We start from the raw sequence: 11,733 nt of genomic DNA, 5'->3' as shown, positions 1-11,733 counted from the left end.
TGAGGTTGTTAGATACAAAGCCCGCCTTGTGGCACAAGGTTTCTCACAACGCCCTGGAATCGACTACGAGGAGACATATTCTCCCGTAATGGACGTTATAACGTTCCGCTACCTTGTCAGTTTGGTAGTTTTCGAAAAACTTGACATGCAGCTTATGGATGTGGTTACAGCATATCTCTATGGGGATCTAGATTCAGAGGTATATATGAAGGTTCCATATGGACTTCAATTACCCAAATCAAATGGCTCTAAACCACGGAGCGCGTTTTCAATAAGATTGAGACGCTCACTATATGGATTGAAACAATCCGGACGGATGTGGTATAACCGTCTAAGTGACTACTTGATTAGGAAGGGATATATTAACAATGAAATATGCCCATGCGTGTTCATTAAAAGGACAAGTTCCGGATTTGCAATTATAGCAGTATATGTCGATGACATGAATCTAATTGGAACTCTAAATGAGTTAAAAGAAACTGCTAAATATTTGAAATCCGAGTTTGAGATGAAAGATCTTGGGAAAACACGATTTTGTCTCGGAATAGAACTCGAGCACCGTAGTGATGGGATTATGATCCATCAGTCAGCATATACTCAAAAATTACTAAGGTGCTTTAATGAAGATAAAGCAAAGCCTGTGAGTACTCCCATGATCAGCCGTAGTCTTGAGCCCAGAAAAGATCCATTTCGTCCAAAGGATGAGGACGAAGGCTTATTAGAGGCTGAAGTGCCATATCTAAGTGCAATAGGTGCATTATTGTACTTAGCTCAATGCACAAGACCGGATATCTCATTCGCAGTGAGCTTGTTGGCTCGACATAGTTCCTCGCCAACACGCCGCCATTGGATTGGTATAAAGACAATCTTTCGATACTTAAAAGGTACAATTGATATGGGCTTGTTTTATCCCTACAGGGAGAAAAGAAAAGACGGAAGTATGGGATTAGATCCCACAAGGCAATATGCCACCTTCCGTAATATGAACGCCGGCGACACCATCCTTGGTGGCCGACGTTCTCCTCCTCCCCTCCATCAAAATGATAATGATGTTTTGATGGGTTTTGCTGATACAGGGTATCTCTCTGACCCTCACAAAGGTCGCTCCCAAACAAGTTATGTCTTTACCATGGGAAGCACCGCGATATCTTGGAGATCCACAAAACAGACCCTTGTTGCTACTTCCTCAAATCATGCAGAGATTATTGCTCTACATGAAGCTGTGCGTGAATGCATATGGCTAAGGTCTGTAAATAGACACATTCGAGGAACCTGTGGTTTGAAGTCTACCACAGAAGAACCTACATGCATTTACGAAAATAATGCAGCTTGTATTGAGCAAATGAAATTAGGTTTCATCAAGGGGGACAATACCAAGCATATATCGCCAAAATTCTTCTACAATCAGCAATAACAAACACTTCTAAAAATTGAAGTAAATCAAATCCGATCAGAGGAAAATGTAGCGGACTTATTTACTAAGTCGCTACCAAAATCCCCTTTCGAGAAACATGTGAAGAGTATCGGATTGAGAAGGTTATCCGAACTCCCACGATCTCTAGGGGAAGTCTAAATCAGGGGGAGTATCCAGATACATACTCCACACTCAACGCGCGTTGTGCTCTTTTTCTCCTTCGACCAAGGTTGTTTTTTCCCACAGGGTTTTATTACTTGGCAAGGTTTTTAACGAGGCAATTTCGAAGCGCACGACCTAGACAATACTATTGACATGAAATATCCAAGGGGGAGTGTTGTAGTATATATGATTCACATGTACAAACATGAGTCATAGTATAAATGTCTATATCATGTATACAATAGGTGCTTGAGTGTATAATGTAGGTATTGTGACTTGTGTGACAAGCTTTATGCCAAAGGGCAACAAGCATGGCAATTTATCATCATCACAGCCACCATGTGGAGCTGCAGCTGTAAATGTAGATGTTATTAAATTGAGTTACTCTTTGAGCTTTCACACTTGTAATATATCCCTATAAATACCTCTTTGTGTGAGATGAATAAACACACTTGAATCTCTATTCTCTCTGAAATTTTACTCTCTCTCTGTTTATCATTTCATACTTGTCCTCAAACAGTTTTGGGATTTCCAATATTCCACATCAAACTTGGGAGCCTGGAAAATCCATAAGCATGTCAGTTGACAACCTCTTAAATTCATCTGGCAAAACATGCTATATGCTATGAGAGAGAGGCAACATATACAATAATTACTTACATTTTCCCCTTCCTCAGTTGCACCATCCTCTTCTGTAGTCTCACTATTCTCCTGCTTAGTTCCGTTGTCCTCTTCCTCATAATTATTATCCTCTTCCTCAGTTTCATTATACGCTTCCTCAATTGCTTGCTTGTATGTGACAGACGTTATGCATAGAGTATTCAAAGTAGTGATTCCTCTGAAAAGAGAGACCATTGCTGGGACGAAGTCATCATTCACGCTTCTAACATGTAAAGTCAAGTCATGAATATTATCTAATCGTAATGGCATCGAACTTTCCATGAAAAAAGCCTGCAGTGGTGTAAAGGCCAAATCTTTAACAATAAATAGTAATATAGAATATTTGCACTACATATTCTTCAGAATCTAGATGAATAGTAATTTCCTGTTAGACTTATTTATGCCCATCTCATGTGTCCAGTTTATTTGTCGAAGCTACTGCTTAGTATTCTAACCAGTAATTTATACCTCTATAAGACTTTCAAGTTTGAAATTGAACTTCTCATCTATGCTGGAAACAAGCATACATTAAGCCTAGCATCATCATATAGTAAATGCAGTGACATGCCATATATAGCTAAATAGAAAGGATTCATACTCTTAGAGGATTGTCTCCTTACCTTTGTAGTCTCTTCGTTTAGGACAAGAGCTTTAACCATGCGAATGTTAAATCTGGTAATGTATTTCTGTATATTCAAGCACACTTACAACTGAATTACAAACATGCTCTTATAGAGCTCCTACAAGATTATAATATCAGCATTGTAGCTGGAAAGTTCATATTTACATCTTGTCAAGATGAGTGTGATCCAGCTGATGTGAGGCTGGAAAGTTTAGTGGCTACAGCTCACTTAACACTCCCCCTCAAGTTGGGGAATAGATGTCTCGCATACCCAACTTGTCTAGTGAGCTGTGGAACACTTTTCCAGAAACTGCTTTGGTCAGGATATCTGCAAGTTGATCTTCAGTACGCACATGTGGCATGTTAATGGTTTCTGACTCCAACTTCTCTTTGATGAAATGTCGATCCACTTCAACATGTTTTGTTCTATCATGTTGAACTGGATTGTGTGCTATATCAATGGCTGCTTTATTGTCACAATACAAATTCATAGCATGCTTGGGTTTGAACCCCAAGTCTTTTATCAAATGACGAAGCCATAGCATTTCGCATACTTCATGAGCCATTCCTCTGTATTAAGCTTCTGCACTGGATCTAGCAACCACTTTTGCTTCTTGCTTCTCCACGTGACCAAGTTACCTCCCACAAAAGTAAAGTAACCTGAAGTATACCTTCTATCAGTGATAGAACCAGCCCAATCTGCATCTGTGTATCCAGCTATGTCTGTGTGGTTATTCTTGGAAAACATGATCCCTTTACCGGGATTTGTTTTCAAATACCTCAGAATTCTATGTACCGCGTGCATGTGATCTTCACTTGGTGCATGCATGAATTGACTTACAACGCTTACAGCATATGCAATATCAGGTCGTGTATGTGAGAGATAAATGAGCTTGCCTACTAACCTTTGATATCTCTCTTTATTAATAGGCTCTTGGTTTGGATATTCTGCTAATTTTTGATTTTGTTCCATCGGTGTATCTACTGGTTGACATGCTAGTAAACCAGTCTCTATGAGTAAGTCAACCATATATTTCCTTTGAGATAGGGAAATGCCTTCTTTTGATCTAGCCACCTCAATGCCCAAGAAGTATTTCAATCCTCCAAGATCTTTCATCTCAAAAACAGATGATAGATGTGCTTCTAGTTTCTTGACTTCTTCTGGGTCATTACCTGTCACAATCATATCATCAACATAAATGATAAGTGCAGTAAGTTTATCTTTTCTGTGTTTCAGAAACAGTGTATGGTCAGAGTTGCTTTGTTTATAACCAAACTGTTTCATAGATTGGCTGAATCTCCCAAACCATGCCCTGGGGGACTGTTTTAGTCCATAAAGGGATTTTTTCAACTTGCACACCATTCCTGTTTGTGAAGGTAGAGAATAGCCAGGAGGTAGATCCATGTAGACTTCTTCCTTCAAGTCTCCATGTAGGAAGGCATTTTTTACATCAAATTGCTTCAGAGGCCAGTCAAGGTTAGCCGCTAATGACAGTAGTACTCGAACAGTATTCATCTTGGCCACCGGTGCAAAAGTCTCTTGATAGTCAATACCATATGTCTGAGTATACCCTTTAGCAACCAACCTGGCTTTATATCTATCCAATGTACCATCAGCTGCGTACTTCAAAGTATAGATCCATCTGCACCCTACTATTCTTTTCCCTGCTGGTTTTGGCACTAGTTCCCATGTTTGACTCTTTTGCAAGGCTTCCATTTCCTCTTCCATAGCTTTAGTCCACTTACGATCTGCTAGAGCATCCTGTACTTTATTTGGAATGATAATAGCAGATAAATGAAATACAAAGGACGCATATGACTTGGATAACCTATGGGATGACATGTAATTGCTTATGGGATATTTGGCCTTGGCTTTAGGATCTGGTTCATATTGAGCCTTTGGTTGACCTCTATTTTTTCGAAATGGCAATTTATGACTTGGTTCCGTTTCAGTGTTAGGCTCAGAATTTATATTATCATGAAATTCAAACACATGGTTATTAATTACCTCTGGATCATCCTCAGGGAGCATTGGTGTTGATGGGATAGTAGAAGGGGAAGAAATCTCTCTTACTGGTGATTCTGGAGTTGGCAGCTGATTTCCATTTTCAACCATTCTAGAGTTTTCTTCTGATGTCGGTAACTGGTTGCTCCTTTCAGTATTTCCATGTTCTTGGATGTCCATGGGTTCCAAGGGTGGACACAAGCAATCCCTCGAAAACTGCTCTTCCTCAATATCATTCTCCCCCTGAAGAGTAGTATTCGGGGAAAAATGTAGATCATGTTCATGGAATGTAACATCCATGGAAACATAGGTACGTTTGGTGGTTGGACTATAACACCGATAGCCCTTTTGAGGGGAAGCATAGCCAATAAAGATACACTTTTCAGCACAAGCATCCAACTTAGTCCTCTGGTTTCGATGGATATGTACATAAGCTACACAACCAAAAATCTTTGGATCAAGGGCATGGGTAGGTGGTAAAGGTAAATGACTGGCAAGAGCTTGAATTGGTGTTTGTGGTGGTGGACTGGTTTCCTTAGATGTAGACGGAAGGGCCTGAGTAGGAAGTCTATTTATGAGGTAAACAGTAGTTAGGATGGCATCCCCCCAAAAAGATTCTGGCATATGAGCTCCGATCAACATGGAGCGAGCAACTTCAAGAATGTGGCGGTTCTTTCTTTCCGCCACACCATTTTGTTGAGGAGTTTGTGGACATGTGGTCTGATGAATGATGCCATGGGTAGCTAGATACTGGTGAAATAGATGGTTCACATATTCTCCACCATTATCTGAACGAAGGACTTTAATAGGTGTTTGGAACTGAGTTCGGATCATGGCATGAAAAGTCTGAAAAACTGGGAAAACATCACTTTTATTTTTCAACAAGTAGATCCAACTCATTCGGGTGCAATCATCGACAAATAAAACAAACCATTTCATTCCAGAGGGCGTTGGTGGACAAGGTCCCCAGACATCAGAGTGAACAAGATCAAAAGGGGCAATACTTTTAGTTGAGCTCAATGAATAGCTGACATGGTGACTCTTGCCTAAAATGCAAGTGTTGCATTTAAAGGTGGATGGTTTATTATGTTGAAACAATAAAGGGAAGAGAGTTTGAAGATAACCGAATGATGGATGTCCCAATCTCTTATGCCATAACCATATCTGTTCTTCATTTGTGGAAGTTCTTTTTTGAATCTGATGCACTTCACTTACACGATGATTGCCAGCAGTGGTCATCTCCATGTAGTATAATCCCCCCTTCTCAATACCCCGCCCAATGATTTCCCCTGTTAGGATGTCCTGAAATATACAACACCACGGGTAAAGAATTACACAACAATAAAATTGTTTTGTTATCTGTTTGACAGACAAGAGATTATGAGATAGGGAAGGAACAAGTAACACTGTATCAAGGGTAATGGAGTCTGTAAGAGTGACAGACCCAGCACCTGTAATTGGATAGGAATCGCCATTGGCATTAGTTACGCCAGACCGGCGAACTGAAGTTAAATGGTGAATATTGCTAGAGTTATTAGTCATATGGTCCGTTGCACCTGAATCTATTATCTACATATCCTTCCTATTAAAGTCAGAGTTACTCGATAGCAGAGAGTAAGGTTTACCTGAAGTGGTCATGAAGGTAAAAGTGGAGTTACCAGAGTGATTCATGGGAACTGAAAAAGGTGCTTTCCTGGGTGATGTAGATGAAGAAGGCTGGAAGTTACGAACATGCGGCGGTCTGTATCGAGCAGCCATGGTTCAGTACTGACTAAGTAAAGAGAAGAGAAATCGGATCCTTGGGTGTTGCCTATCGCGCAACCTTTCAGTAACTCCTTTTAATGTATCCAGGTAGTAGAGGAACGATTTTGGCGGAGCTCAGCTCACTTGTTTAGCAGGGGACGAGACCCTTTGCTAGCACTTCTCGTATCCAATCAACCTAGACACCACATTAATTGGAAGGACCTATGTGGTTGAGCGAGTAAGCTCGACGTTACAAGGATAAAATTTCTAATCTTTTTTTAATTTTTTTTTTTATATAATGCGAAGAGGAAGACAAGAGAGGTGGGTTTCTTCTTGGATTCTCCTCTGCGAGATGTTTTTCTGCGAGATGTTCCTCTGCACGATTCTATCTTATCTCTTTTTTTTTTTTTTTTTTTGGTTGTCAAAAAACTTGACAGAAAGTGATGCCCACTTTCTTTCTTTCTTCACGTGGTCATCATCATTATGCCTTCAATTTTCTCCTTTTTCGAGAAAGCTTCTCCTTTTTTTTTTCCTTTGCTTTTCTTTTCTTTTCTCCGGACCTTGCACGCCTCCTCCTTTTTCGAGAAAGCTTCTCCTTTTTTTTTTCCTTTGCTTTTCTTTCCTTTTCTCCGGTCCTTTTCTTTTCTCTCTTTGAAACTCACTCCTCTCGTCTTTCTTCTCCTGCTTTTGCCGAGACCAGCCATTGTCTCTCTCTCCTTTCTTTTCTTCTTTCTTCTGTCAGCTGAAACTGAAGTGGAAGTGCAGATCGGAGAATGGAGCTGCTGCTGCGGTGGAGTGGAAGGCGCGGTTCGATCGGAGATGTTGCAGATTGGGCTTCGTTGGTGGGAATGGAGGTGGTGCAGTACGGCCTGGGTCGAAGGAGGATCCGAGCGACGGAGAGGGTCGAAGTTGACCGGACCAGAATCAGAAGGTACTTCGACTTGGTTAATTCTGATTCGAGCTTCGATCGAGTTCGCTGAGGATTCGCCTCTCTGCACGGAACCAATTCCCAGGTGGTCGATTCAAGAAACTGGTGAGTACTTGCTTTCAGTTTTGGAAGCTATGGAGGTCGATAATTGCAGGATTGAGAACTCGAATTCCGAAGATGTATGGTCAGAAATGTGAGTTTCTGGTGCTGGTATTTTTGTTGGGTAAAGCTTCTGCTCAATTGGTATGGATATATTTTCTGGGAAAAAAGATGAAGAACAGAATTGGTTCTTGGTATTTTTGTGAGCTTCTGTTCAATCTTTGAGCAAAAAATTTGGTTATGGGTAATGGGTAAGATGAAGAAACAAGGTTCTTCTTTTGATATTTTTGGCAGCGGAATATGGGTATGGGTAATCTAGATTTCTAGAGGTGGGTATCAGTCTCAAGAGCAAAACTGCTCTGATACCATGTTAAATCTGGTAATGTATTTCTGTATATTCAAGCACACTACAACTGAATTACAAACATGCTCTTATAGAGCTCCTACAAGATTATAATATCAGCATTGTAGCTGGAAAGTTCATATTTACATCTTGTCAAGATGAATGTGATCCAGCTGATGTGAGGCTGGAAAGGTTAGTGGCTACAACTCACTTAACAGCGAATACTGCAGAGAACCTCAAATGGGTTATTGAAGTCATCTAAGTCGGGGACCAGAAAAATCTTAGCTTCTTCTAAGCACATCAAGTTCCCAAGATGCTGATGATCCAGAAAGTTCCCACCCCACGTGATCTTTTTAAGCTTTGGGGCGGGAATATTTAGCGACCTGATGCGAGGTATAAGACCACGTCTTGAATCATCATTCGAATCAAAATGCCAAAGTATTATTATTTCTTCAAGTTTCTCCCCTGAAATGTTAAGATCCCAGAGCTCATAATTGTTAAAAGGAAACAGATAAATAAAAATTTCCAAAGACGAGCTCTCAATCGTGATATCTTTTATTCCACTAACATTTTCAAGACGTAATTCCTTGATGCATTTGCAGGAAGATGATATCCATTCGAAAAACTGGTCATCTTCAAGCATAGCATCCTTCAACTCCAAGTGCTGGAGATTACTTGAAAAAGACAAGGAGGGTGATTGAATATCACCCCCACTCAAGTTCACATAGAGTTCCGTCAAAGAATGACAATGAAAGATGCAAGATGGTAACACAACTATATTCAAGTTGTTTTGAGTGAATTCAAGGTGAAGCACTTTAACATTACACCTTACTGCATTTTGGATCCACGTGGTGATTCGAAAAAACTCATCACTTATCTCTGCATTGACTGCGGCATCGAAAGACCAGCAAATGCCAAAGCACTCTATCTTATTATCACCACGATGAAACAAGTACCTGTCCCAATAATTCATCAACCTTACCCTCGACCTGGTGCAGTTTGAAACATGACCTGAAACAATAATCAAAGACGGAAGTGATAGATAAAGTTGTCTGCATCTCTTGGACACTGCGCCCTCTCGGATGAGGTTCATTAAGATGCCACAGTGGAAGGAAAGAATGTGATGAGCAATTTCATCTGGGAGATCACTAAATCTGTCGATGATGATACTCTCACTAGAAGTTCCTAGAACATGAGAACTTGTCATTGCTCCCAACTCACACTTGGGCTCCATGATAATGTGTTTCTTTTCATTACTATAAGGGCACCTGGTTGGACAACTGAGCCACAAGAATTGTTCAATCGTTTCCCTGGAGCATAAAAAAGAATTGGACAAATGATTTTTGTGTTCTTACAAGAAAAGTGAAGACGATTCAACCCAAGAAAATAAAAGCATCATTCTACACGGATTAAGGACATGTGAAACCAAAAGCACTATGTTTCTTTGTTTCAACTTTCAACTGTTAACCAAAAGTTCAGGAAAAATTAAAAAATGTGGAACCAAACATTATTGGAATGCGCAGCCAACCAGTATTTCAATAAACCCATTATAGCTAGGCTAGGAAAGTTCACTACCTTACTAATTACATGAAAAGGGCATTGCTGAATTAGGTCTAGAAACCACTCATAGAAGAGCACTCTCCAAATTTCAGCCAAGTTCTTGTCAAAAATAGTCTGAAAGCTATCACTTTTAAGTGACTAATCCAACAACTAATCACGACCAAATCTGGGAATTATTTCAAATCTCAAAAATATAACAATTAAATGTTGGTTCATAGAAAACTTCTTTAGAGAGTAAAGGGAATAACATGAACTAGAAGAGTAGTAAAAACAAAGAGAGTAAGTATAGTAACATTAGACTTACCTTTTCAATCGACCATTTCAAATGCTGACATCTATCCCAAGAAGGAGAGTTGCAGATGAAGAATCTAAGGAATGAGAGAGGTGAGTTCGCACGAGAATCGAGAACAATGAAAAAGACGAGAAAATAGTGTTGGGTTGTGTGATGGGCGATTCTGAGATTGTTTTGGTGAGTGGGCCAACTGGGCCTGGTCTGTTGTAACACTCTTTTTCTTGTAACATTCTTTTTATTGTAGTGTAGCCAAAAGAACATAATAATTGTGGAGAAAATGACAATTGGTTGTGTAAGAACGTCTGAACGTAGAACATATATATAAAAAATAATAATACATTTTCAGAGCATTAATTTCATTAGTGATCTAAATCACACAAATTACGGATATTAGTAATTTAATTAAAATAATTTTCAGTGAGGTGTAAGATTGAAAATTCTAATGCAATTAGAAAAATAAATTAGTTTTTGATGAGGAGTAGGATTGTCTCACTGTATTAGTAAAATTTCTAAAGAAAATATGAACGAGTAAGATCGGAATTCGGAAATACTAAGTCGATTAGAAAAATGAATTAATTTTCAATGAGGAATATGATTGTCTCTCTTTCTAGTCTATAAATACTGCATGCATGCCTTCCCAAAAACCCAGTATCTTATTATTTCTTTCTCCTCCTTTACCCACCAGACAACCTCCTACTCTATTTACTCTCTTTATCTTTGAGTGATTGATAATGGCTAATGAGAAGGGTCTGATTGTGAGTTTCGGGGAGATGCTGATCGACTTTGTGCCAACTGTTTCGGGAGTTTCGCTGGCAGAAGCCCCGGCTTTCTTGAAAGCCCCCGGTGGCGCCCCCGCCAACGTGGCGATCGCGGTGGCTCGGCTCGGTGGCAACGCCTCCTTCGTCGGGAAGCTCGGCGCCGACGAGTTCGGGCACATGCTTGCTGGAATCTTGAAGGAGAACGGTGTCTCCGGACAGGGCATCCTGTTGGACCAAGGCGCACGTACCGCTCTGGCCTTCGTGACCCTACGCGCTGATGGAGAGCGCGAGTTCATATTCTACCGGAACCCTAGCGCTGATATGCTGCTCAAGCCCGAAGAGCTCAATTTCGAGCTGATCAGATCCGCCAAAGTGTTCCACTATGGATCAATAAGCTTGATTGTGGAACCATGCAGGTCGGCACATCTGAAGGCAATGGAGGTCGCAAAAGATGCAGGTGCCTTGCTTTCCTACGACCCGAACCTCCGGCTACCACTGTGGCCCTCACCGGAGGAGGCACGCGAGCAGATAATGAGTATATGGGAAAAGGCTGAAGTGATCAAGGTCAGTGATGTGGAGCTTGAGTTTCTCACAGGAAATCCCAACATTGATGATGAATCTGCTATGAGTCTGTGGCACCCTAACTTGAAGCTCCTCCTTGTCACTCTTGGTGAAAAGGGTTGCAGATACTACACTAAGAATTTCCGTGGATGTGTGGAAGCTTTTCATGTAACTGCGGTAGATACTACTGGTGCTGGTGATTCATTTGTGGGTGCTCTGCTCGCAAAGATTGTTGATGATCAATCTGTTCTTGATGATGAGCAAAGGTTAAGGGAAGTACTCAAATTTGCAAATGCATGTGGAGCAATAACAACGATCAAGAAGGGAGCAATTCCTGCACTCCCCACTGAGTCTGAAGTCCTCGCCCTAATCAAAGGGGCATAGATTCGTTCTTGTGTTATTTTTTTTTGGTAATAGCATAGATTCATTTCTGTTGTTCATCCGTCTCTAGAACTTTATGTTTTAAACTTCTTTCCTTTTGATTGGAGAGTGTTTTCCAACCTCAGTAGTCATTAATTCATCTCTTTCTTGTTAAATTTTTGGCTGTTATTTTAATTTATTTTCCTGGGTTTTTTTGTTCATGACT

General features: G+C 40.4%; 2 protein-coding genes across 2 annotated transcripts; one reads left to right on the top strand and one right to left on the bottom strand.

Annotated features, from left to right (window-relative positions):
• Positions 1 to 8,187: 8,187 nt before the first annotated feature.
• On the bottom strand, positions 8,188 to 9,210 carry LOC112190080 (F-box/LRR-repeat protein At4g14103). Its single transcript, XM_040513576.1, has one exon. It carries the CDS (start codon positions 9,208 to 9,210, stop codon positions 8,188 to 8,190), a length of 1,023 nt encoding a protein of 340 aa, XP_040369510.1.
• A 1,349-nt stretch (positions 9,211 to 10,559) lies between these two features.
• LOC112190079 (probable fructokinase-4) lies at positions 10,560 to 11,531 on the top strand. Its single transcript, XM_024329508.2, has one exon. The coding sequence runs from the start codon at positions 10,560 to 10,562 to the stop codon at positions 11,529 to 11,531; it is 972 nt and encodes a 323-aa protein (XP_024185276.1).
• Positions 11,532 to 11,733: the final 202 nt, after the last annotated feature.

The sequence above is a fragment of the Rosa chinensis genome, chromosome 2, assembly GCF_002994745.2.
Source record: "Rosa chinensis cultivar Old Blush chromosome 2, RchiOBHm-V2, whole genome shotgun sequence".
NCBI lineage: Eukaryota > Viridiplantae > Streptophyta > Magnoliopsida > Rosales > Rosaceae > Rosa > Rosa chinensis.
The sequence above is the reverse complement of the archived record's forward strand: the minus strand, read 5'-3'. Positions and strand labels throughout refer to the sequence as shown.